Here is a 27889-nt window from a genome sequence, read left to right on the forward strand (position 1 = left end):
AGTTTGAAGCTCCAGCTCAATGGCACCCCAACTCCTTACACCACTCCAGGTAGGGACCCAATCATATCCCATCCTCTGAGCTAGATCAATTTCTCTCTTCTGCACCAGATCAGGTTTCAAGGTGACCTGCTGCTCTCTCCCCAGCCATCAGCACAGGGTATGGCAGGGACTGGGTGGTGGAATCCTCCCTTATCCAAGGGAGATGTGTTTCAAGACCCCCCATGGGTGACTAAAACTGCAGATGGTAACTTAATCATATGTAGCCATATTTTTTCTATACATACATAAATTAAGTACCTTTTCTATCTTAACTAAGCACGCAATCACACACTGCAGCTGTAACTTTTGCAATTTGAGGTGTGACAGCAAAACTTGCATTTTTTTCCCTTCACAATTTTAGATAGAAGTTTCATTCTTACAATAGATCTTAGTAATCTCAGTATATGATTTTTTTTCTTTCCTTGTTGAGAACATTCTTTTCACTTAAAGAAAACACTTTACACATTATCTCTGTCACATCCAAATTGCCAGCATCACTATTATTGTGCTTTGAAGGTATCCATTAAGTAAAATAAGGGTTATTTGAATATAAGCATTGTGACACCCCAGTTGATCTGATAACCATGATTAAGAAAACACCTACTAAGTGGATAACAAGTGAATAGCATATACTGAGAGGAAACATTGGGCAAAGGGATGATTTACATCTAGGCAAGTAGAAGTTGGACAATGAGATTTCATCGTGCTACTCAGAACAGAATACAATTTAAAACTTACAAACTGTTTATTTCTGGAATTTTCCATTTAATATTTTCAGACTGCTCTCTTTACAGTGAATAACAGAAATAATAGAAAGTGAAATTGTAGATAAGAGATGGGGGCTACTGTACTAGTAAAGGAGTTCTGTAGTCAGACTTGGGTTCAAATCCTGGAGCTGGGAATGTGGAATTATGTGACAGGCAAGCACCTTCCCTTCTTGTGCCTCTGTGTGAAGCGGCAATAGCAGTAAAACCTAACCCCAATCAGCTTCAGAAAGGGCTTAGCAATAATGCCTAAAAACATAACAGGTCCTCAATTAAACTCACTCAAGGCAGATGCTTACCAGTTCCTCCAAAAAGCTCCTTGGGCCATCTCTCCTACCTCTTTGCCTTCCATTGCATATTGAGAGCCCCAAGAGCATGCTCCTGCCTGGGCAGAGTGGTGTGGATGTCCCAGCCTCCCCCCCTGGCCCCGCCTTGGAGGAAGCCAGGGAAGCTGAGGCCTTTCTGGGCATCCTGCCATCGTGAACTTGGGAACAAAGCCTTGTCTCAGTCCCAGCTGCCAGGGTGCCCTTCCTGCCCTCCCCTGGTGGCCCTTGGATTGTCATTCTAGGAGGCTAGGGCAAATGAGGACTCTTCTTACTCCCTTATTTGCCCCCCAAATAATCCGAGGGATGCCAGAAATTCTACCATCTCACTGTTTCTGCTCAGTTGCAAATGCTTTCTGGAAATAATACAAAATAGTTAACTGAGGGCCACTTCACAGGGAGCCATGGAAGGTTTTAAATAGAAAAGAGCCATGGTCCTCAGTATATATTTCTTGGAAAAAAAAAAAAAAAAGAATCTTCAATTTCTTCTGGACCCTATGTGGAGGAAAAATTAGGAGCTTGAGCCAAGGGTCAGGGAGACTAGGGAAGACCTGTTGTGGTGGTCTGGGTGAGCGGATGATAACAGAGACAGCACTGGGGACAGTTGTATTGATTTAGGATAATAATTTTTTAAAACATTAAAGGAGGCCATTATTTTGGACTAAGATTCTGCAGTAGGGCCTAATACACCAGTCTAAACATTAAAATGGAGTCACCTATGCTCAAGTTCTGCATCACTAAACTGAAACTGGTTGTTATCTGACCTTAATCAGAAATCAGGAGATAAGGAAAAACAACCAAAATTCCCCAACAGGCTGGTTTCAACTGGCATGACAATGAAGTTTCTGAGCTTTAATCTTTTAATTCTACAGAAAGTAACCTAAAGTAATCTGATATTAACCAGTTATTCTTCTAGTGTTCTGTTCTCCCTGCCAGCATCTTATAAAGAAAGTGACTTTGACATGATTAATCAGCTATTTTCTTTTTTGGTACCATGGATTGAACTCAGGGGCACTCAAACACTGAGCCTCATCCCAGCCCTTTTTTTTGTATTTTATTTGGAGACAGGGTCTCACTGAGTTGCTTAGAGCCTCAGTAAATTGTCGAGGCTGGCTTTGAACTCGCCATCCTCCTGCCTCAGTCTCCCGAGCTGCTGGGATTACAGGTGTGCACCACCGTGCCCAGCTACCAATCAGCTTTTTGTTCTTTGTTTCTGCTTTATTTAGTCTTTCTCTGTTCATAAGACTTTCTGCTCCATCCATAAGAATACTTATTTTACTTTTTGATTGTTTGTTTTGCTGAATACTGAGGATATCCTACCACTGAGCTACATACCCAACTCCCTTTTTTTTTTTTTTTCATTTTTTGAGACAGAGTCTCACCAAGTTGCCCTGGCTGAGCTCGAACTTGTATCCTGCTTCAGCCTCCTGAACATTGAACGAAGGGTAGACTTTTCTAGAATCAAACAACCAATTAAGATTTTAAAATCAAAATTATTCCCAAGAATAATGGCTTAAGGCAACAAAATATGTATTATCTCCCAGTTTCAGCAGGTCAGGAATTTGGGAGTGGCTTAGTGAGGTGGATTTTGGCTCAGAGTATTTCGTGAAGTTACAGTCAAAATGTTGGCCAAAGTTGCAGTCTTCCAAAGGTTTGACAAAGGCTGAGGTTCTGCTTTCAAGATGGGTCATTCACATGGCTGTTAACTGGGGGCCTCAGTTCCTTGCCTTGTGGGCCTCTCTCTATGGCTCTTGGTATGGTAGCTATCTTCCACCAGAGTGATTCAAGAGAGCAAGGAGCTACAGTGTCCTTTTTAATCCAATCACAATGGTCACACTTTGTCCTCATTAGATTCCCTAATATCTTATTGCACAGGTCAAACCTGTTTAATACAGGCTGCCCACAGTTGACTCACGCAAAGGCATGAACACCAGGAGGATGGGATCACTGCAGCCATCTGAGGTTGGCAAGTTTGTGAGTGACTGAGGATGTAAGGACATAACTTGGGGCTATAAGGTCCTTGCTTAGTATCTGGATGGCCATATTAAGTGACAGCCCTATTTTAGGTAAAGAGTTTCACTTTCCTGCCAAGGGTTCTTTCTGAGAAAGCCTCACCACTCCCTCTTACCAACCCAACTCTTAACCATTGCATTAGGACCAGCCTGGCTGATTCCTGAACCTGCCCTATAAAAATCTCAGAACCCAAGCCCGTTTTGCCTCTCTTTCCTATAGAGAGATGGCCTTTATTTGTCAGCTCTGACAAGTAAACTCTCTCTGCCTAGTCTCCGTCTCTCATTTCTTGCTTACCAGTCTCTCGTTCCTCACTTTCCCTTCAGGGGCCACAGGGAATTAGTCTGGAAGCTGCTTCGGGTAGGAACTTGTCAACCACACTACTGTATGCCCCCTGACAAAGTACTGCACAATCTGATCCACAGCAAGCACTTAGCAAATGTTTGCTCTGTGAAAACTGCCTTCTGTCCTACAGACAGGACAAGTTATAGAATCCCCAGCTTGGTACTTGAAGCCCTGAATGCTCTGGTATTGCTAAGCCCATTCCATTGCCCCACCCCTGTTCCCTATGTCTATTATATACTGGAGCCTTCTTTCTTTCTTTTCATTTTTTTTTTTTTTTTGGCGGGGAAGGAGAGCATACTGGAGATTGAACTCAGGGTACTTGACCACTGAGCCACATCCCCAGCCCTATTTTGTATTTTATTCAGAGGCAAAGTCTCACTGAGTTAGTTGCTTATTGCCTTGCTTTACTGAGGTTGGCTTTGAACTTGCAATCCTCCTGCCTCAGCCCCCCCAGCCACTGGGATTACAGATGTCCGCCACTATGCCCAGCTTGCTGGAGACTTCTAATAATGAGGCTTCCCTTTGTCAGAGGACAGGGGTCTGAGAAGGTCCCTCTGTGACAGTGATTCACTTCATGCTTTTTTTTTTTTTTTCGTTTTTGCCACTGTGACTTATTTTTAAAATGGACATGTTTCTTTCTCTTCCTCTATATCTTCTCCTCAATAATCTCAGGGGAAACAGGATTACCTTTCTTCCCCCATCCTAGGAGTTATCTGTCCTTTAGCACATACCACAGGAATGAAGTAATTCAGATTTAGGGATGGCACCAAAAGATCTAAGAAATGACAACCTCCCAAATTAGCAAGTGAATTACCACTCTAGATAGAGAACACTGGAATGTAGCCTTTGAATCACCCCTTTAAAAACCTACTTCCCCATGATGAACAATCACAGCTCTGGACTTGAGTCCCCTGTGTTTCTCTTGCTGGCAAAGCCATAAAACTTCTTTTTCCTTTTCTCAAAACTGTGTCCTCATTATGGGATTGGCATTGGGGACAAGGACCGAGATTTCAAAATACCTCCAAGTGGGCAGTAGGACCTCAACTTGGCCTCAGTAAGGAACCTGATTTAGGCCACTGAAAAGAATTTCAGGATGCATCCAAAGAAAGGCACAAGATTTTAAAAAGTGATTACAAAGGTGCTATAATCCTTATAGTTCACAAGTCTGAGGCAGGAAGATCTCAAGTTCAAAACCAGCTTCAGCAACTAAGCAACTTAGCAAGACCCTGTCTCAAAATAAACAAACCAACCAAAGGGGGCTGGGGATGTGGCTCAGTGGTTAAGTACCCCAGGGTTCAATCCCTAGTTTAAAAAAAAGGGTGGGGGAACAACAAAGGTGTACATCCCTGAAAGGCAAGGTGCAGACACCCTTCACCTCTCAGAGAAGAAAAAGACTAGTGATGTATTCAGGATTGAGCTCTCTGATTATATATAGGATTTTCCTGGGAAGAAATATGTAGGTTCCCACGCAAGCTTTTTTAAAATCAAATCCCATGTCAATCATTTGATATTTGGGTTTCAGAATGTTTCTTTTTGGTTAAGCAGTCTAGCCATAAATCAGTTGTGGGCGCATTATGTAGTTTTTAAGATCTGCTGATATTTAAATTAATTGGTTTTGTTCTAATTTATCTAGTACAAGCATACACTGGAGGTTTTGTTCATCTAACTAAAGAGACAAGCATGGCTAGTCATTCTCACAATTCATAGCAATTCTAAACAAAGCCTTCTGGGGAAGCCAGAATTGTACCCCTTGCTTCAGGACCCCTAGGTCACACCTAGTTTAAACAGATGAAAACTTTGAAAAGGCTTATAAGACTATGCCTCTTCTGAGGTAGGATCTAAACCCCTTTTTCTCCCCTATATGGAGTGACTTTCTAGAAAAGCACTTTGAAAACAATACAGGACTATGCACATATGAGAGGAAATACCTTGACTTGGGACCAGCAGGTCCAAAGAGTGAGTATATCATCCATAGTGAGAGATGTCCATTATGCCAAGCATGGACCATGACTGGCCTGGCGCTATAGAATTGCTGAATCTTCACAGATGAGGACACTGAGGCTCTAAGAGGCCCTAGGTCACATTGAGGGTAGGTGTCAGGGCTAAGTTCAGGTTTGCAGATACAGCCTTTCAAGCTAGAAAACTCTGGAGACCTGACATGTCCTAGAGAAGGGACTATGCACCCTTAAGATTGATACTTAAGTGCTGTCACATACAACAGCACTCAAGAAAAAAATTTTTAAAAAATTTTATAATATTGGAATGTTTATTTGAAAACTATCTTCTGTGTAAATTTGATCTTAGAAAACTAGAGTAGGGCCACTGATGGATGTAGGTTGTTTGGGGCCTGTAGGGTTCCTAGAGCACTATTTGAAGGCCACTTATCCAGTAGGTTGGCACTTACTGTAAAAAGTTCAGGGGGTGCCATGATGCTTAAGGCTCTGGTTTTGGGTTGGAAGGAACAAAGTAGGATTGTGGCAGTCTCATTTATGAGTTGTTCAGTCTAGCGAAGGGCAGCAGGATTCCAGGCACTCGTGCTCTGGTCTCTCTCCAGTGTACCACCTGCCTTATTTCACCCTCTGGCCAGCAGCCATGGCCTGCCACTCATAGGGTAGAAAATTTATCTTCACCTCTAACAATCAAGTTTAATCTTTAAAGATATAGGTTACAAAGTTGAAAGCTGTGGTATCACTTTCTTTTTTTTTCCCTTATAAAAGGTATCATCTAGTACATTCCTGTATCAACAAAGATCCTTCAAGTTCAGATCCTGATATAGGATCAACAATAGGTCTGTACTTGGACCCAAAGCAGGGGCCTAGGAGATGATTTACAGTGGAATCATTAAATGGACATCCTTCTCATAGATGTCAGGGATCATTCCCACTGGGGAGCTGACCATGTGTATAGTATTCTTGCCAAACAGCTGGAACTCATAATGGATGAGTTGCTCCCAAAAGCCAGCATTGGGTCGGATGATGGGCCGGCATGACTTGGTCCATGTGTGGGCATCTAGCAGGGACATGGCATGGTACTTCATGAGGTAGGCAAGGCACAAAGTGGCTGAGCGGCTCACGCCAGCAGCACAGTGTAGCAGTGTACGGCCCTGCTTCATTTCCACATTGTGGATGTGGTCGGCAATGGGGTCAAAGAAGTCATAGAGCTTGGAGATGGGTGCGTCAGCCACAGGCACCTGTGTATACTGGATATCCTCATAGATGGTATTTACCACCTCTACTGAGACATTGATGACTGAAGTGATCTGGTTGCTGGACAGCAAGAGCTTGTTGTTGGCAGCTACACCATTGCTGATGTACAGGCTTCTGGTGATCTGTGAGAGGCCGCTGATTGAGGGCTGCCGGAACTGAACTGGGAAGGTGCACAGGGGTGCTGTCATCAAGGCGGTGGGTCAGCAGTTGGTGACACATGAGGCCTGCATTTTTCTAAGCTGTGTCCCTGGAAAACTGAAGAGAGGGAGAGAATGTTTAGAGTGTAGGTGCCCAGCAGGCCAACCCAGGAGACTTCTGGGAAATGGACAGATGGGTTCATGGGATTCCCTAAGGCAGTCCTCTGACCATCACAGGAGAATCACTCAGGGAACTCACTAATAATACACATACCCAGATTTTGGCCCCTCCCCAAATACACCAAATTAGACTCTCAGGTAAGGGGCATAAATTTGCATTTCAGCTTGCTTCTTAGGTGATCTAATGCATACTGTCCTACAGAACAAAAGGCAAGTCCCTGAGCCTGGCAGTAGTGGCTTGCCTTGAGGGGTCCCTCATCTCTATTTGGGTAGGTCAACTTGAATTCCTCAGCTGTGCCCTGGCCTAATTCTCCATCTAGGCTCACAAAGTCCTCTTCTTCCCCTCTTCAAAATTCTCTCCTTCCTTCAAGTCCCGCTAAGTGGGAATCATTTGCAATATCTTCCTCCTTAGGCTTCTGATTATATGCTAAAGCATGAGACTCTGAACCAGTGACTTGAAACCAGAGCTCACTGAGAGTCACTGGGAGGGGAGAAGAATAAGACCAGGAAGGTTCCTGCTCTCCTCACAAGAACCATCTCTTTGAAGAGATGGAATGCACTCATGTGGAACTGATGTCAAATAACAAAATCCTACATTGCTAAACATTCTCCTGTGCCTTGCCTCTAAAGAGAGCCTAGGGAAAGGAATGTCTGGGAGCTTCCCAGAGGCTAGCATAATGGGCACCAAAGCAACCCCAGGAGCAAGAGCAGAGAAGCAGCAGAGCCTCACAAAGACTTGCCATACCAGCACCACCATGTCTGCAGCAGGGCTGTGGCGTGAACCCCTGGGAGGGGCAGACTCCTGTCTTCTCCTCATCTTGGATCCCTCACTTTCTAACTCTTGAACTAAGCTTCAAAAATCCGACATCTTATGTCTTACTGAAAAAGGGACATTTGGATTTAGATCACACCTCTCCAGTCCAAAGGGCAGTCTTCGCCAGGCAGACTAATGAGAAACCAAACATTTTTTCCCCCTGCTGCCCAAAATTAGGATAAGATAGAGCCCCTCAGCTTGACTGTCAAGGTCATTTGTGGCCTGGCTGCTTCCTTTTCTCTACCCTCCCATTAGCCTTGCCCAAGTCCTCAGTTAGATTGAGCCACTGACAGTTTCTCATGACATGTCTTCTCTAGCCAAAGGCCTTTGTCTCTCCTGCTCTCTCAACCTGGAATCCCGCTTCCTTATAAACCTATCAGATCCTGAATTATTCCATTCAGCAGGACAGTGGAAATCTAAGGAGCCTTGAGATCTTAGGCCAAGAGTCTCTTCTTTAAAGGAAACCTCCTGGAAACACTCTCTTCCCTCTCCAATGCTTGATTAAATTCCTGCTCCAGGCCTTAGTAGCCTGATGTTTTCTCCTTCCTAACACTTCCAAAACCACTGAAGATGTGGTTTTGCCTTGAGCTATCTGACAATTTGATAAAAGTCTTCTTCTTAAGACACCATGAGCCCTTTAGGAGAACAATTATCTTAATGTCCATTGTATCATGAACCAGTGCCAGACTTCCTGTAAGTGCTTGATAAATACTGGTTGAATTAGGAAACCATTCCAATACCATGACCCCAGGAGACTTTTGGGAAATGGATGGATGGATGTGTAATGCCAGATTCGTGGGACCCCCAATAGAACTCCAGGAGTCGAATCCGATGCAATCACACAAGAGTCTTTATTGCAAGCTGGAGCCTGGACTCATAACCTTTTCCGAAGCAGCTGTCCCGAGGAGCGAGTCCTGGCCCTTAGTTCAATGAGGGTTTATAGATTTTTTGGGAATACTCACAACATCACACAGCAAATCATTTCATTCGGCGGGGAAAATCAAACAACATCTCTTAACATTGATTAGCACATTCACTGGCAGGAACAAGTTGGGTAAGGGTGATTGGTGAGTTCAAGAGGTGGATACATTTGAGCTGATTGGTTTAAGCCATGAGAGGTGTACTCGATAAACTGCAGGGTTGCCTAATCATGTTATCAATCACCAAAACTACTGGGAGGGTCACCTGGCATTTCAGATATTTTCCCTGTCTCATGCTGATTGATGGTTGCTAGGGGGGTGCTATGGGTCCTCACCTAGCATAACAGAGTCAGGGACACCTGGCACCGCATATCTCTCCTGTTAAACAACTCAGCAGGGTGGGTATGAGCCTAGGAGTGCTCTGTGGGTTTTTCCAAGGACAAGGGTCACACCCCCTCCCTCGGGACAGGCCTTGAGGTAAAAGCTGGTTTCTCAAAAATGGAGTCACATCAGTTTCTCAGATGGGTCTATGGGACTCTCTAAGGTGGTCCTCTGAATATCACAGCAGAATCACTCAGGGTTCCTAGGCTTCTGGAAAGAATGCTAAAGGATGCAGAGGGAAATTCAACCTGCCAATGCCCCAGGGTCAAATTCATTAGGCTCACCCCAAGAAGGGCAGATAGGGCTGGTTTGTTGTAAAGGTCATTTAAGGGACTTGGGATGAGGTCTAAAACCCAGGTGGAAGGCTAAATGCTAGGAGATATTCTGGACTCTCACCATCAGACCCCCCCTCCAAAATTAACTGAGGAGCCCCCAACCAGTGCCTAGAGGGTAGAACAGAGGAGACTGTTGATTGAGTGACAAAAAGTATGAAAAGACACTACTTTTTAAAAAAGACTAAGATCCTACCCTGGGGCTCAACAGATCAGACTAAAAATCAAAATGGAGTGACTCACACTAAAGTTCCACTTCACCAAACTGAAACTAAGTTGTTCATCTGACCTTGGAGAAATGAGGATCAGAGAGGTAATTGCCAATGTTCTCAAACAGGCCACTCTCAACTGGCAAAATAGTTCCCTGGGTCTTAATACTTTCATAATAAAAGGAAACCTAAAGTAATTTGATGTTAATCAATCAGTTTTTCTACACTTTTGTCTTGAGGGTGAGGCAGGAGGATCAGTTCAAAGCTAGCCTCAGCAAGACCCTGTCTCGAAATAAAATATATAAAAAAGGGCTGGGTAATGTTTAAGAACCCCAGGGTTCAATCCCTGGCACAAAAAGTAAATAAATAATTGTAATTTTGCCCTTTGACAATAGGAGTAACAGTGCCTATCTTAAAAGGATGTTGTGATCTGGGTGTGGTGGCACAGGTCCATAATCTCAGCAACTGGAGAGGGTGAGGCAGGAGGACTGCAAATTCAAGGCCAGTCTCAGCAATTTAGCTAGATCCTGTCTCAAAATAAAAGGGCTGGGGGTGTGGCTTAGGGGTAGAAGGCCTCTGGGTTCAATCCCCACTACCATAAAAAATAAAATAAGAATTTTGTGAAAATTTAAAGGAGATAATCCAGTGTTGAATATAGAGCCTGGCACCGAATGAGCACTTTAAAAATGATAACTATTTCTTCTTGCAGTTGTTAGTGGAGTTAAAAAGCGAGGCGTTTCCTCCAAATCAACCTGCCCATCAGTTCTCCAGCCTTCACCTCGTGTGTCTCAGCACCCTTTGGGAAGAGAATAAAGAGTTTAATTCCAGACTGGAGCTCAGGAGTCGCAAAGTTCCCATGAGGGAAAAAAAAAAAAAAAATGACCCGAGACTTGTTCAGCATGAAGAAGTGGGAGAGAAAGAAATAGCAACTCGACAGCAGTTGAGGTTCACCATTTTACAACCTATGAAGAAGCCTTGGGCTTCCCTCGTCTAGTTCGACCTTCACAGCTACCTAATCAAACTGGTGTCTAGAGTTAATACTTCCATTTGTCACAGGTGGAAAGAGAGGCACAGAAGGGAGGCCTTGTTCGGGGCCGCCCAAGGCCCAAGAGCTGGTCTTCCGGCTCATTACAGGTGGAAAAAAAGTCGGCAAACACCGAGAAGCGTTGGTTAAATTCTGGCTTATATAGCAGAACAAAATCCACGGGTTGATAGGTTCGAGGCTCTACTTCCAGGGGTGAATTAGGTAGGTTACCTGGGAATTAACATTGGAATAGGCTTCTTTTTAACTCGACGTCAAGATCCCACCAGTCTTACCTCTCTCCAGTAGGAGTACAAGGGGGTTCGTTCATGAAGAAGTGGCACCGATTATCCCCAGCCAAGGTTCTCAAAGAGAGAGACTTGCTCGGAAGCACAGACCGCAATCCCCGCCGGCCCAGCAATCTGATTGCCATAATAATGGTTTCTCCTCGGGGGGAGACGTCCGCTGCCCAGGTCTCGGGAGAAATCTCGGTTTCCGTTCTGCGCTCGGAGCAGCCCCTCCAGGATTTAACCTATTACCACCTCCGCGATCACTCCGTGGTCACAGTCGACCTCACCCTCGCCGGCTTATTCTGGCCAGCCCAATTCGTCTCTATAGCAACGCGCTAAATCGCACTATGGCGGCCGCCGAAGGACAATTCTGCCGCGTCCTCAGCCTCCCGGTTCGCCCCGCCCCCAGGCCCCGCCCCATCGCGTGTTTCCCAGGCAACGCACAAACCTCTGCTGGCCGTGTCTGCCGTGGGTCTCACTCAGTATCTGCGCAAGCGTAGCAATCATGGTTTCCATTCCGGCGTCGTTCCCCTCCAGTGTCGAGGACGAGACCGCAGGGCCGAGTAGGCCCTCGGTTACTTGGGATCTGGATTTGTACAAGGATTACAAGTCTTCCTCCAAAGCGACCGCCAGTTCCGGCGCCACTGGGAACTTGGATTTACGGCGCGACCAGCGCGGCGACCGCCAAGAAACCGGCCACGGGGTCCAGCCGAAGGTCTACTTCCTTCGGCCACAAACCTCACAGCCATCGGTGTTCTTCAGGTGCAGCCTTGGTTCCCCCGAACTCTCTTAGACCGGACCCAGAACCTGCGCCTCTCAACGCTTATCTCCAGAGGCCCGTGTTCCCCTTTCTCGCACCCTAGGGGAACCTGGATTTCTCAAAGACCCTGACCCCAACTTCTTTCCAGTCCAGCTCTGACACCTAGGGGCCCGTCTGAACGCCTTCAGCTCTGACTCCCGCGAGTAACCCGGAGTCCTAGCTCCCAACATTTCCTCCAAATCAGCCCGCCTGTCAGTTCTCCAGCCTTCACTTCGAGCCTGAACCTGCCTGAGCCTGGTGAGACCAGGGTCCACCTCAGGCTTGAAACTTTCCAACACCCGTCTTCTTAGCCTCCACGTTTCTCAGTGATACTGGAAAAAACCCCAGTTGTCTACCTGTTCCCTATCATTAGGAGCCCCAATTTCCCGCACCCTTTTTCATTTCTGAATTCCTGTCGCTGCATCTTGCAGGCTCCTGTAGAGGACTGGCGGTGGAAGGCAATTTGGTTCAAAATGACCATTATTTATTACTTGAAAGGGAATATTTCCAATCATTGTTTTTTTTAAAAAAAAAAATCTTTTCTTGTATTGATAAATTTGGTGCATTGCTAAGAGGATGAAGAATGTTTTATGACCAGGCTTGGTAACACACATGTATCAGCCTCTGCAATTTAGGGAGAACTTCCCACAAAATGATAAGGGCTAGTTATGTAGTGCAGTGGTAGCACAACCCTGGGTTCAATCCCAGGACCACCACACACACACAAATATGTATCTTTAAATATTTTTAGAATTTTAGTGTTGTTTTTTTAAAACAAGATTTAGGGGACTTGCTGTAAGCACCTTGACCTCTGAACTAGTTTTTTCCATTAACTCATGTCTAATGCTGTGTTGCCCTGCATAGAAGTCAGAGAAATGAAAATGAGAGATTGGAGATATTTGTTTATTAATATTTGTTTGTAAATATAAAAATATTCACAAGACCATTGTTCCAAATTGGCTGAAGATGAATTAGAAAATAAAATCTAACCCTTCAAAATGTTTTACCCTTTAGGAAATTGCCTTTTAAAATCGCAGTTAGGAAAGTAATATACACTTATAGAAAAATCAGAAAAGAAAGACCAGCAAAATGAATGACCTGAGACAATCACTGTAGCATCTTGACATATATCATTCCAGGTCCATTCATACACGTGTGTTAAACTTTTTGAAAAATCCATCACAAAGAGTTCATTGTTTAGTTACCTGATTTTTCCCCATCTAATGTTTATTTTTCTTAACTATCTTTTTTTTATGGACCTTTATTTTATTTATTTATATATGGTGCTGAGAATCAAACCCAGTGCCTCACACATGCTAGGCAGGTGCTCTACCTCTGAGCTACAACCCCAGCCCCAATGTTTATGTTTTATACATAGTCACATATATTTTATTGTCTGGCTTGCTAAAGTTATTCGTTTTTCTTTTCTCATTGTTCTACATTTAGTTTCCAAATTTTAGCAAATACGAGCATTTATTTTTAAGTAAGCCAAAACATTTAAAGGTATATATTTGTTAAACCACTTCATGGTGTAACCAAATTATCAATATTGAAAACTCAGTGGCTGGCAATACCTGGTCTTTTTTTTTTAATCAATTCCTCATTTTGTTCAAATTTTTTACTTGGAGTACCTGGCTCCATCCTATTCCACCTTCCCCACCTCATCCCATTTCTACTTCTCACTTTCCAGAGTCTTCTAAAGCCCTGTGCACTCCAAACTTCCCTCATGTTTGTAAATTTTTCCCAAACCCTTTTCCCTTAGAATTTCCCTATTAACCAGCCCAATCTTTGTACAGACTCTTTATTTTTCCCCTGTTCTGATTTACTCCCCACTTCTTAGATTCTCCTTAGATTTATGCTGTGAAGTTCTGCTCCAACCCACCATATCCTCTCTCAAATTCAACCCTTTGACCTGGTTCTCCAACTTTGACTCTTCTCTAAGATTGTTCCGTTTCACCTTCTTTTTTTCATTAAGGTAACTGCTTCTAGGGCTAGGGGTATAGCTCAGTAAAAAAGTGTTTGCCTAGTATGTGCAGGAGCCTAGGTTCCATCCTCAGCATTGCCCTCCCCGCCAATAAAAGCCAAACAAACAAAAAACAGTTACTGAGGGTTGAGCATTGTCTCTGATTCCGTTTACACTTCTCTTTGGACTGCTCTTGGCTCTTCAACATCCTTCTCAGGTATCCAAGTCACAGTTCTTTAGCACACACCTTGTCCACAAGGAGAGAAACATGGTTATTCCCTTGCTCCTCTAAAAATTATGAGAAAGCTGTGCATGTCCTAAGAAACTTCAGCCACTCCCCCAGGAGCCAATGAAATCAGGCCCTAACCCTGGCTTTGGTCTCAGCCATCTCTAACTGGTACTACTTTCCCCTCCCCATTCCAGTATAATGGATTCCAGTGAAGCAGCATTGAGCAAATTTTTACCCAAGAGCCACTTATCTCGGGTGATTATTCGTGACAACCTCAGTGCACAACGAATCTATGAGACAGAGGTAAAGTAGTCACAGTTTTTGCATTAGAGTGTGTTAAGGATTTAACTCATATTCATTTTATATTCCCCGTATCCTGGAGGCAGTAGATCCTTGAGGTGATAGGGAGTCATCAAGATGTTCTAGGGGAGACCCCATTTTTACAGAGGAGGCAGTTGATAATTGGGGTTACTGACTTGTTCATGGTATCATACCTGTTCCTGAACTAAAGGAGCCAGAGAGAAAGACTCCATGGTTTTTTGCCTCTTGTATTTTTTTCTCAAAGTATATTATCTCTCTAGGGAATTCATGAATACATTCCTACTATTCCCATTCAAAGTCTTAGGTTCTAGAGCTTGAATCAACATCAACATTTATCTGGTCATTTTTTTTACTCTGGGTGTTAACCCCATTTTCCAGATTAAAACTGAGGCTCTTTTTGATTATGAATAAGTAGGGTTTGACCTATATACTTGGAAGCCCAAGTGTTGGCACTCCAGTGCTCCCCCTGGACCCTGATTGATTCATTCATTAAACATGTCTTTAGGAACTGCTTGGGACAGGCATTGTTAGGCAGTAGGAAGAGATAATTGAATAAGATTCATTTCTTCAAGTAGAGCATTTATTCCAGAGTTGAGCTTTTGTCCCCTTCTTGATTGTTGAGCTTTCCTCCATGTTCCTAGGTCAAATCTGGATGGGCCTATGGGATTCTCACATAGAAAAGAGTGGAGAAGGTCTGTGGATGTAGCTCAGTGGTAAAGCCCTTGACAAGCATGCATGAGGTCCTGGGTTTGATCCTTAGTACTGCCAAAAAAGAAAAGAATGGAGAGCCTTAAGAGAGAGTACCAGATCCTCTTGAGGGCCATATAAACCAAAAACAAAGACTTGGGGGGGCATGTAGCTGAGTGGCAGAGCACTTGCTTAGCATGTACAATGATGCCCTGGGTTCTATCCCCAGCGTTACGAAACAACAACCAAAAACCCCAAAGCAGATCAGGGCCTGGGTATTTACTAAACTTGCAGTGGAGTAATGTAGTAGAAATAAGGTGGACTTGGGCTTGGAGAATGGCAGGCCAGCTTTGGGTAACATTCAGTGATTTGTTCTTCCCAGCCTCTCTTTTCTTATAGGATCTATTAAGACCTATATAGGATCTATTAAGACCCTTTCAGTTGCAGGTTATATAAACAACTTGAATTAGTTCAAGCAAAATAGAGGAATCTGGGTTTGCATAATCAAGGATGGATAGGTCAGCTTCACCAGTGTTTGGGATGAGGGAAGCCAGGGGTTCCAATACCTTTGGTGTGTCTTCCACTCCTCCTCTTCTTCTCTTGCTGCTTTCTGAATATTATCATAATCAGGCTAATTTTCCTTGGAGGACAAGCCACCCTGGCATGTAGACCACAAAAGGAACACAGTGCTTTTGCTGTTGATCAAGTTAGTCAAGTCCTGGAGAAAACCCCCAGTTGGCCGCAGTTGGGACTTGGGCCCATTCCTGCTCCAATCATGGTGACGAGGTGGTGTGTTGTGTTCTGGCTGACTCAGGACTAACCTCTATATTCACTTTGGAGAGAATGTTGTACCTTGCCAGTGGGGCAAAAAACTCTGAAATACTGTACCTGGAAACTTCTGCATTGTCTAGAGGGCTGGTTCATCCTTCAGCCACCCAGAAGCTTCCTTTTAAAACTAGTATTTAGCCCTATGTATGATAGGGACTTGATATCTATTATATATTATTACATTCACTTAATAAATCAGGAAATCGAGACTTAGAGACATGGAGTAATTTACTTGGGTCACATGGTCATTGCAGAATTGCAATCCAGGTCATTGTGCAGATTCTTCCTTAAGGAAAGAGACTGTCTTCTTTATGTTATAAACCTGGAAACTAGCCCAGAGGCTGGCTTACAGGAACTCAGTGGATTCAGGCACCTCAGTGATAATGTGGCAATATTCCTGTCTCCCCACCAAAAGTATTCACACTGGGGAAAGAGATAGCTTTGGATGGACACCAACTTCAGTGAATACAACTAAGATCTAGTGTCTTAAGAATCCCTTGAGCATGCTCTGAGAACAGTGAGTAACGGCTGGTATCATTCATCTACAGCCATGTGCTCAAGCAGGATGGTTTTGCCCCACAGGGGACATTGACAATGTCTGGAGATATTTTTGGTCATCAGAAATTGAAATGGTGTGGATGCTACTATCGTTTAGTAGGTAAAGGCCAAGGATGCTGATAAAAATTCCTACAATGTGCATGTTAAAGAATTGACCAACCCCAAACATCAATAGTGTCAATGTTGAGGAACTCTGATTTCTTGTAAGCCAAGCTCAAAGTGAAATCACAAGCTGACCCAGCCCAAATGCTAGATGTCATGGAGTATACTAGAAAATAGTGGTAAAAGCAGCCATTTACTTCTCAGTGGCTGGATCAGAATTATCTCAGGTACATGATAAGAAAATAGATTCCTGGGTCCCTCCAAACCCTACTAAACTAGAATTTCTGAGGTCTATAATTTTATCAAGCAACTGAAGTGTTTCTTATATTCAGCCAGGTATAGAGACCACCAATTTGAATTATATAATTTAGTGTCCATTCTTTTTGTCACTATCCTCCCTTTAATTTGCTGTGTCAAATAATCATGTCAACATTGACTAGCATTTATTAAAAACTCCTTTGCTTAGCATTGTGCTAAATCTTCAAATAATTTTAGTGCTTATCTGAATCCCTTGGGAAGCTTGTTAGATCAGCTCTTACCATATTGTTTCTACATGTCTCAAACCTCCCCATCCTTCAAAATCCAACCCCAATTTATATCCCTTCTGTTACAGGGCCTGACTCTGGACCTACATGGAGGACGCTTATCTTGCTCATTGTGTAGCAAGAAAGTGCTAACATAGAATTCTACGTTTTGGGACAGAGTGCTGTCAGAACACTGGCAAGCACAATTTCCTTGCTCCCTTTGAAAGGAGTTATATGGCAGTTTTTGAACTCTTGGTGTCTGGACTCCTGTAATATGATATGTTGCATATCACCTCTGGCCTATTGTGACTATTATAGGTAAATTGGCACATCCCCACTACAAAAGCTATTTTTGCTGTACAATAAAGCAGATAAAGTTCCCTGAAATTGTCTCTGGAGAGGTTTCTCTGCACCCAAAAGCTCCCCACTATCAATGCTGGAATGGCAGGCCCCTCAGCACCCACCATGCAGCATTTTTTTTTTCAGAGTTGGGGATCAAATCCAGGGCCTCATGGATGCTAAGCCTAGACTCTACCCCTGAGCTACACCCACAGCCCTATGCAGATTTTCTTGATATCTGCCCTCTTTTGAATTCAATGCTTCTTTTATGAGTAATTACTTTCTTCCTGGTTTAGAAATATTTATGTGTGTGTCTCTCTCTTTCTGACTATGTTTTAGTTATTGGAAACACCTGTGGCGGATTTGTCTTAGCATCCCTTCCCATAGCTAGCTTGTTGGAATAAATAACTGAATGTGTAAGACACAGATATGCCTTCCCAGACCTTATAATGTTGTTAGAACAGGGAAGAAGTTATATTAGAAGTAACAATAAGAATTCATGGGATAATAAGGGATTTCACAGACAATATATGGGAAGCACTAGATGATTAACAGGGACAGGGTGATGGTGGTTGTAAGAAAGAGGTGTTTCTCCCTCTTTCTAGACACACCCATCCCACAACCCCAATCCCCCATTTTTACTGACTGGTCTTCAGCATTACAGTCAAAATCAGACTCCTTGGCTTCACACTGTCAGAATGTAACATAGGGGTTATTCACTTTTTATAAATGAGGAAACCAAGGCTCCCTATGAATTATGGTATTTATGAAATGAATATTGGGTCCAGCAGGGACATTTTCCACTCCCAAATCAGCAGCCCTAGATGCTTATCTTGCTGTGAAGTGGCTTCTTCATCCCTAACCTCACCTTTATTTTTTGTAAGATAAGAGCTTCAGACAAGACCAAGAAAAAGATGAGCCATTTGTACGACCATCTGAAAAAAAAGTTTTTGACAGACCAACTCAGAAAGCTGGGGTGCTGGAGACAGGAATCCATGAACATCCAGCAGTACTTGGATAAAATCCGGACGCACAAGGTCCAGTCTTGCAAGAAAAGCCATCCACCCTAGTTATGGCAGAATGATCTGACCCAGGGTCATGGCACTAGTCGTGACCAGGGAAGAACTAGAAGCTAGCCAGCCTACATCATCATTGAACAATAAACCGAGACCAGCAGTCAGCAGAGCACCAAAAAATCCCTCAGCAATTCTAATATTCTTTGTCCTACCCATACTCTCTATTCTGGTGAAAGAGATCCTGACAGTCCCGATTCAGAGGCTGAATCAAGCCAGTCTCCATGATTCAGGCAAAGATTGACTTTTCAGTGCCCCTATTTCTTTTTCTTCCTTCTTTCCCTGCACTGGGAATTGAACCCAGGGAATTACACATGTTAAGTATGCATTCCATTACTGAGCTAACGCCAGTACCCACATTTCTAAAGTGATATATCCTACCGAGGTGTTCTGGGAAATGGAAACTTAGATGGGAATGACTATGACTATGACTCAATAATGCCACTGCCTGGCATTCCAGTGGTGAGAACTTCAGATTGGGGCATCAGAGAGTGCTATTTCTGCCACTTATCACTCATGTGACCTTGTAACCTCCATGGGCCTATTTCCTTATCTGAAAGAATCAGATTATAGAAAGGGAACCTGCCTCCAAGAACTGACATGAGGCTGTCAAGTGCTTGGCCCTAGACCCATCATTTCCAATGGCTACCATCAGAATGGCCCCAGTTAGCTTCTAGCCTTGGGGAAGGTTCCCACTCCCTTTTCTGCTTGCTATCATGACTACATCCTGATAGTCTCCAATCTGGTTCCTGTAGCAGCTTCTTTCTGTCTTGTGTAGTAGCTGTTTGGATGTTTGTGATAATCCCTGACTTGAGTGTACACTCTGGGAACCAAGGACCTTCCAAGATTCAGTTCAAGCCTTATTTCTTCTTTGATGCTTTTCCTCACTGGCCCTAGAAAGAAAGGCTGCTTCTTCCTGGCCCTTGGTGTGTCCACTCTCATCTCTGCACAGTTTAGTTGGCCATTACTTGTTTGCACAGTCTCCCTGATCAGGTTGTGAATGTTTTGATGATAGCAGTACTGATACCATAATGCCTAGTAAATGGAGTGGTCATTCACTGTGTTTTGAACAGATGACTATCTTATTTCTCTCTCTATTATAGCATCAGGACAGTGCACAGAGGAAGGGCTTGGTACTTATTTTTAAGTTAACTGAGTCTTCTCATTTTACAGATGAGGAAACTGAGGCCTAAAGAATAGCCTGATTTACCCAAGGTCATATGGCAAGTTAGTGGCAGAGAATTAAAACCAGGTGTCCCAACTCCCGTAGAATGGTCATTCTGCATCACCACAGCTGCTAGGTGAGGACCTTAGTCCTCTCAGTGGCTCTTGGAAGTCATCCTTGGGAAGTTCTCCACATTCCTCCTCCCCACTCTTTCCAGCGCTGCTGCCTGGTGCCATTTGGCAGCCTTGCCCATAAACTGGAGGACCTCAGTGAACTCTGAGGCCAGAGGGGCCTGGGTTAGGGGTAGGGAGGCAGATGTTTTTATTTCTCCCTTTTATGGTCTTCCTTTAACACTGGAGCCTGCTTCTTTTCAGTGGGAGCCCAAAACATCATTTTCTAGATTCATATTTTTTTCTGAGCACAATTGATTAAAATAAATTAATTCAAAATATTCACGTTATATAAGCAATATGTCTACATTGGCACAAAAAATCAACTAAAACAATAACAAAAATGTGGCTCTTCTCTTAGATAAGCTAGCTTTTTGGTATATTACTTATATTTAGTATATTTGTTCTATTTCAACAAATCTTTTTCTTTCTGTGGCATAGTACCCAGAAAGGAGGAAGATGTTGGGGATACTGGAATCTTCAGGAGGCTGCAGAACAGGCCCAGTTCCTTTTATCCCCAAATTATCCCTAGGAACTTTCTATGTCCTATGTTTAACCTAATGCAGCTTTTCTGAGCTTTGCCCAGGCACCACACACCTTTCTCCCTTGGAGAAACTGGCTTTGCCTGAGTGAAGGTCTTTGAGTTCCCACGTGGTACCCAAAAGACAGAGTAGACCTTTGGGGTGGGTAGAAGGAGCTAGGAAGGAGTTGGTTACTTTTATAAGCCACTGACTTACCTCTGATTGACTTAATCTTCTCATTTTTTATTGAAAAAACAGAGGCTATTGCATTTAGGTTGGGAAAAAGAAGCAATGAAATTCAAGAGAAGCCACTTAGTTATTGGAAGGGAAGAAGGAGATTAAAAAGAAGAAAAATTAGGGAAGAATGGAGTGTTGGATGGGGAAAATATTATGAGGAGGAGGAACTTAAAGATTTAGTCCAGTGAATATGTACATGCACATGGACACACACATGGAACACCAATGAAATGTTACAGAGAAGCCCATTCCAGTAGTCAGAACCATTAACATACTAACATTTATTGAGCACTCATGTGCTCAGTAATGCACAAGGCTTAGCTCTTTTCAAACATGATCTCATTGAATTTTCCCCATCTATGAGTGAGAAAATGAGGTTCAAAGAGTAAGAATCTTGACCAAAGTTGGACAGTGACAAAATCAAACCCCAAGCCTGTCTCAAACTGAAGCCCATCTCCTAACCACCACATTTAGACTCCCTGTCTTTATCACTCCAGGTGGAAGCAGAGGGCCTGTGACTCCAGAGCACATATCAAATCCTTGCTCTTAACTCTATGATTTCACAGATGATATTATGGGGTCTCAGTATCATCAGTCCTGTGAGTTCAGCTGTTTAACAGCAGAACTGAACTCAAACCTAGTTGTTCTTATGCCAAGTGGCCTTCAGCCACCCATTCTGGGACGCATAAGCTATTAAGGAAAGTTAAGACAGGTTTACTTGATGCAGACAAGGGAGATGCTCACCTAAGAAGTGGAAGGAAAGAGCAGTCCTATTTACTTCCTGGTAGTTGTGAAAAGATATTCTCAACATCACTCAAGAAATCATTACTAAATACCCTTTGTGACTGAAGCTCTGTGATAATGGCAGGGATAGGTGAATGGTACTTTCTTTTAAAGAGATTAAGTATGTTTGAGCACACCATTATTTTCTGCTGAAAATACATTCCATTCCCTCCTCCTCCACCCTCCCCCAATGCATTTCACTAATTTGGAGCAGTTGGAAAAGCTTAGTTGAAAAATTTGCAAGGTGTACACTGGAACTTGTTGCTTCCCTCTCTAGAATTTCTCCATAATCTGGGATATAAGGAAGAAAACTTCTATTTACTGAACAGCTATAATATGGAAAACATTGTATATTTTACCTCATTAATTCCTTATAGCACTTTCCAGGCATCATGCCCATTTGCAGCTGAGAAAACCAAGGCACAGTTGGGTGCAGTGGTGTACTCCTGTAATCCCAGCTATTCAGGAGGCTTATGCACGAAAGAGGATTGCAATTTCAAGGTCACTTTGTCAACTGAGTGAGACTCTGTCCCAAAATAAAATAAAAGGGCTAGGGATGTAGGTTAGTGACAAATTGCTTGCCTAACATGTGAGGCCCTGGATTAGGTATCCAGTACCACAGCAAATTTTAAAAAAAAGACACAGGGAGGTTAAGGAGTTTGCTCTGAGTCATTTGATTTGAACCAGACTATAGCAGATTATAGGTATATGGGGTGTACTCTTTCCACACCAGCCCACTGCCTCCAGCTGTGCTGAGCTTTATTGTGAGTAAAAAGCTTAATTTCAGCCACAGTTTATTGAAGGCACTGTTCTGGAAGAAATGCCCATGTTTGGAGCTTCCTATTCATGGCCTCTGGCTCCTGTCTCTCCTCCTATAGTTATAGCTATTAAGTATGGTGGTAAATAAAATAGCAGGAAGGAAATCCGGGCGAAGACTCATTCCCTTTATTTCTGGTCCCAGCTCTGAGCTGGGGCAGGTGGCTCTAGAACACTAGTTTGATAGATCTGGAACAGCCTGCCAAGGGAGGTAGGCAGCTGGAATCGTAGGGAGCAGAGGAGGCAAGTGGCTCTGCCCCAGTTGCTGCTTGAGTGAACTCCATGTTCTTTATTTCTGCTTCATTCATCCATTCATCCATCTATCCACCCATCCACCATCCCACTCATCTATCCACTTACCCATGTGGCATTTCAACACAACCAGAGCACAAAGATGGAGGAATTGGTTTTCTTGTTTGCTGTTACATCTATGCCTTTTCCTGATCAGGGCAGGCAAGTGGAGTGACCTGCAGCTTTGGAGTGCCTCTACCCTGATGCACTCTGATTTTGAGCAAGTCCCCTTTCCCACTTTGAGAATTTGGGGCTGGAAGACCTGTATTGTGTAGAGCCTCTCCTATTTTACATGTGGGTAACTGAAGCTGGGAGTGGGAAATGGCCTTACCAAAGTCAGGTAAGGATTTGGAGGTGGATACGGGACTGGACCACAAGATGCTGACACTCATTTGTACAATGGGAATGGGAATCCTGGCTTTCCTCATCGCTCAGGATTATAGAGAATGCCACAAGATAAGAAAAGTGAGGGGAAATGCTTTGAGAAATGAAGTGACAGGCCAAAAATGTCTCAGATATGCACTGGGGCCCTGGCTGCTGGACCACAGATGAATCACACAGTGACCACCAGAGGTCAGCAGATGCTTGTATTTATGTGTCAACGATAGCTCTGGTGGAGTCTCGCTGCCTGTATTTGAGGTCTAAGAAGGGAAACCAAGTCATTTTATCCCCAGGATTCAAGATAGAAACAGACACAAGCACGTATCATGGCCCAGCCCTTTGTTGAGTTATAAAGAGTTACTCCAGATAAGTCAGAGCCTGGCCTAGCTGCTGATTTTGAAAGTCAGCAGTGCTAGAAGAGCTGAGGGGACAATGCCAGGGCAGGCCTTGGACTGGGGCTCCCTCCCTCTCCTAGGAAACCTCTGTAGGCTTTAACTCTCCCACCTGAAACTCATGATGGCATGTAGCTGTATTCCCAGCAATGGTAACATAGGGAGACTTCATCTCAAAAACAAAACAAGCAAGCAAAACCAGACCAAAACAACAACAACAACAAAAAAAAAAACCCCCGCCATTTCTCAGACCTGAGATGAGTCACAGGGCTTTGCACATGTAATGTTCTCAAATATCTGCTAAATGAAAGGCAACAGATCCTGCTCTGAATGAAGCCAGAATACCTAGGCTTATATAACATAATTCAGGGTTTTATTTTACTAGTGTATTCATCACTTCAAAATGATTGCAGTGGGATTCCTTTAGCTACTCTGCTCATCTGGGAGCATTTTTAGAGGTTCTGTCACCTCAGTAGATTCTGGTCTCTCAGCTTCTGGAATTATTACTGTACAGATAGTCTTTTTAAGCTTTTCCCATGTTTAACCAACACTTTGCACTTCACCTTGCACATGTTTATTGATAAACTTGTATGTACCAGGCACTTTTTCTTTTAATTCAAAGGATATTTAATGAACATCTGTTTATGATGTGCCAGTCACTAGTCCATACCCTGGGGATGTGGCAGTGAACAAAGGAGAGCCCCTGGCTCTTTGGAATCACATGTTGTGGGGGAGAAAGACACCAGACAAGGTGAGTAGGTAAATTAGGGGCTCTGTTAGAAGACAGTAAGTGCTAGAGAGAAATATAGCACCCTATCATAATGAAGCTGCCTTGGAAAACACTCTGGCAGTTCTTCAAAATGTTAAACACAGAGTTGCCACTTAACAAAGCAGTTCTTTTAGGCATATACCCAAGAGAAATGAAAACATATATTCATACAAAACTTTGTACATGTTCATAGCAGCATCATTCTATATACCAAAAAGTAAAAACAACTTACATGCCCATCAATGGATGTGTGGAGAAAAAAATGTAGTCTGTCTGCATAATGCAATAGTATTTGGCAATAAAAAGAAATGAACTGAGATATGCTACAATATGAGTGAACCTTGAAAACATTACATGAAGTGAAGGAAGTTAATCCCCAAAGATCATGTAGTATAGGATCCTATTATATGAAATGTCCAGAACAACTCATAGAGATAGAAAGTAGAGCTGGGCATGGTAGTGCATGCCTATAATCCCAGAAATTTAGGAGACTGAGGCTAGAGGATCATGTCTGAGGCCAGTCTCAACAACTTAACAAGACCCTCAGCAACTTACCAAAACCTTTTCTCAACAGAGAATGTAGAGCACCCCTGGGTTCAATCCCCAGTAACCTCCCCCTATCCCCCACCCACCAAAATTAGTGGTGGCCTAGGGGTGGGAGGGGAGGCAGGGACTTGGTAGGTAAAGGGTACAGAGGTTCCTTCAGGGATGATAAAAATTGTTCTAAACTTCATCATGGTATTGGTTATGATAGGTAACAGAAGTGAGCAGTGGGAACATAAGGTTAAAAGTATAATTCTATAGATCAGGACTACTGTGCTGACCCTCACATTTTTTCTTCTGAAGGACAATTTGCCTGAGGATGCTTTGGCCCTATCTGGACTAAATTAATAGGGAGTGCTAAATTCCTTGGCAAACAATCTGTCATCTACAGGTCCAAGGCAGGCACAAAATGCTCTGCCAATAAGAACACAAATTACCCTGAAGGAAGGAATTTCTGTGACTTTTACACAGACCAGATTCCAGGATGCAGGAATACAGGATAATTAAAACAAATTCCCCAAACCCCCAAATCAGTAAGAACAAGTTCTAATTAGAATTGGTCAGTGTAGGCAGAGGTGATTCACAGTTGATTTGAATCTTAAGCATGTTATTTTAATAGAAAATCTCTCCTCCATGGGGTAAGACCATGTACAGGGAAGACTTAAATGTCTGAAGCAATCCTGCTGTCAGTCAAAAGTCAAGAGGTAGATTTGGGTGAGACTCTGGAAATTTTCCTGGAATGCCCAATAAAGCAGGTGGGCAGGAAGGACATGTTGACTTTTTCCTCTGTAAGGGCCCACTCTCTCTCTTGAGAGTGTCCCCTTTTATTCTTTTCCTATTCCTTCTAATAAACTTGTGTCTACTTTTCCAAGTGATTCCTATGAAATCTTTCCTGTGGTCACAAGAATTAGTGACTGAGGACATCAGTTGGTTACTTTGTCTCTACAGATGACCTTGTTCTGCAAAAATTGCACAACCCTGTGAATACATTAAAAACCACTGAGATGTAAACTTTTAGTGGGTGGATTTTATGATATGTGAATTATTTTTCCCAGTCATATATATATATATATATATATATATATATATATATATATATATATATGTGTGTGTGTGTGTGTGTGTGTGTGTGTGTGTGTAATACACATATTTAAAACATATGGGCGTAGGGCTGGGGATGTGGCTCAAGCGGTAGCACGCTCGCCTGGCATGCGTACAGCCCGGGTTCAGTCCTCAGCACCACATACAAACAAAGATGTTGTGTCTGCCAAAAACTAAAAAATAAATATTAAAAAAATTCTCTCTCTCTTTAAAAAAATAAAACATATTGGCGTATATATACATATAGGTGCTGGGAATTGAATTCAGGTGTGTTTAACCACTGAGCCACATCCCAGCCCTTTTTTGTATTTTAGTTAGAGACAGGGTCTTGCTGAGTTGCTTAGGGCCTTGCTAAGTTGCTGAGGCTAGCTTTAAACTTGTGATCCCCCTACCTCAGCCTCCAGAGCTGCTGGAGTTACGGGCATATGCCACTGTGCCTGGCTGTGAATTATATTTCAACAAAAGTTTTACATACATATTTAATGGCAGGTGAGAGGGATGAGGTTCAGAGAGGGAGGAATGTAATTTAGAGAAATGATCAGAGAAAGCTTTAAATGAAAGATGACATGTGAACTAAGACCTGAAGAACGTAATAGAGGAATCCTAAGGATATGCAGGGGCAAGACCTGATGATCACCACAAATTCCACATTTTCATTCATTCATAATCACATTATTTCACGTTCAATCTTCCTTGCTGATACTGGCTGACTGTGGTCGGGCCTCAGCTTTGTGCCACCCAGTGGAGGCTTCTGATAAATGACCTACAGAGAAGATGCTGATGGACCTCTCCATCAGGTAAGTATGAATATAAAGGCTAGGATGCCACTTAGAGGACAACCATCCTGGCAGAGATCTAATAATCTTGTCCAAAATTAGACCAGCAGGAAAGGGCAGACACTTGCTGGCTTTCCTTTCCAGGTACATCTAGATCAAAGGAACATTGTAGCCACCTTTGTTTTCAATATCCTTCCATTCTTATATTCGTTTGTTGGTGTATTCATGGGCTTTTTCTCTGGTGGTTCTCACTTCTGGCTGCACATTAGAATCGTGGAGGGGAAAAGAGGGGGTCCTTGCTCCATGCCAGGGCATCCTCTCCAGAGATGTTGTTTAATTGAAGTACACATTTTTAATTTCCCAGAAGATTTCTCCTGAAATAACTGATGGAAACTGAGTTGCTAATGAGGCCAGCTGGTTGAAATCAGATGAATTAAAGATAGCTCAATAGGGTTCCTAGAATAATCAATAAATTTAAGCTGTGCCATTTACTCTGGCAAGACATCAGACCATCTCTTTCAAGTTTCAGTTCCCCTTACTAGGAGCCAAGAATAATGATACACTGTAAAGTTTTATAAATCTATTGGACATAATGGCATCAAAATTCCCAGCAAACCCAACCACTTTCAAAGGTCTTCATAGAAGCAGTCAAAAAAATTTTGTGGCAGAACACCATGTGTCTCCCAGGTTCAATTCTCTTTCTTGGTGGCTGCCATCATGCCATTTGGAGAAGTGGCAGCACATTTTGGTGAGAGTGCATGAAAGTAAAACTGCTCACCTCATGGCCAGGAAACAAAAAAATAGAAAGAGGAAGTGGAATACTTCCCACTAGGCCCACCTCTTAAAGGTTTCCTACCTTCCAAAACATAACTCTGGGGACCAAACCTTTAACACATGGGATTTTGAGGGACACTTAAGATTCAAATTATAGCAGACCCCTTTCAGGCATTCTGGCTTTTTAAAAAATGAAATGTGGAGGTAGATGGAGCTCTTGCCTACTAACCAAGCCCCTCCTACAATACCTCTGGAATAAATAAAAATTCCACAGAAATAAAAATCTTTTGTAATCACAAAATTATATCTATTCCACATTAGTGTTCTTTCTTAGAGTGCTTACTATATTCTGTCTGTATTAATAATAAGTGTTCTGACCAATTCTCTAACCATAACTATTATGTTGTTAGATGGAGGGATTATTATTATTATTATTATTATTATTAAGGGATATCTTCAGCAGGCACTTTTGTTTCATTTTGTTTTGGTACTGGAGATTGAACCCAGGGCCTTGCACATGATATACAAGCACTCTATCACTGAGCTATATCCCAACCTGCCCCCCGCTTTTTTTATTACCAAGGATTAAAGCAGGTGCTTAACCATTGAGCCACATCTCCACCCCTTTTTTATAGTTTATTTAGAGATAGGGTCTTGCTAAGTTGTCCAGACTTGTGATCCTCCTGCTTCAGCCTCCTGAGTAGCTGGGATATAAATGTGTGCCACCATACCCTGCAGAAGTTTTCTTTATGACCAGATGTGGTGGCACATGGCTT

The 27889-nt window shown here is 43.0% G+C and overlaps 2 protein-coding genes across 2 annotated transcripts; one reads left to right on the forward strand and one right to left on the reverse strand.

Annotated features, from left to right (window-relative positions):
- Positions 1 to 788: 788 nt before the first annotated feature.
- On the reverse strand, positions 789 to 11271 carry Dusp18 (dual specificity phosphatase 18). The gene is made up of 2 exons (XM_027953448.2): positions 10978 to 11271; positions 789 to 6942 (listed from the first exon to the last, which is right to left on the reverse strand). Exon 2 carries the CDS (start codon positions 6873 to 6875, stop codon positions 6309 to 6311), a length of 567 nt encoding a protein of 188 aa, XP_027809249.1. The 5' UTR covers positions 6876 to 6942; positions 10978 to 11271; the 3' UTR covers positions 789 to 6308.
- A 203-nt stretch (positions 11272 to 11474) lies between these two features.
- On the forward strand, positions 11475 to 18391 carry C1H5orf52 (chromosome 1 C5orf52 homolog). The gene is made up of 3 exons (XM_027953426.2): positions 11475 to 11733; positions 14157 to 14270; positions 18211 to 18391. Exons 1-3 carry the CDS (start codon positions 11477 to 11479, stop codon positions 18389 to 18391), a joined length of 552 nt encoding a protein of 183 aa, XP_027809227.1. The 5' UTR covers positions 11475 to 11476.
- The last annotated feature ends 9498 nt before the right edge of the window (positions 18392 to 27889 follow it).

Source organism: Marmota flaviventris, chromosome 1 (genome assembly GCF_047511675.1).
Source record: "Marmota flaviventris isolate mMarFla1 chromosome 1, mMarFla1.hap1, whole genome shotgun sequence".
NCBI classification, from domain to species: domain Eukaryota; kingdom Metazoa; phylum Chordata; class Mammalia; order Rodentia; family Sciuridae; genus Marmota; species Marmota flaviventris.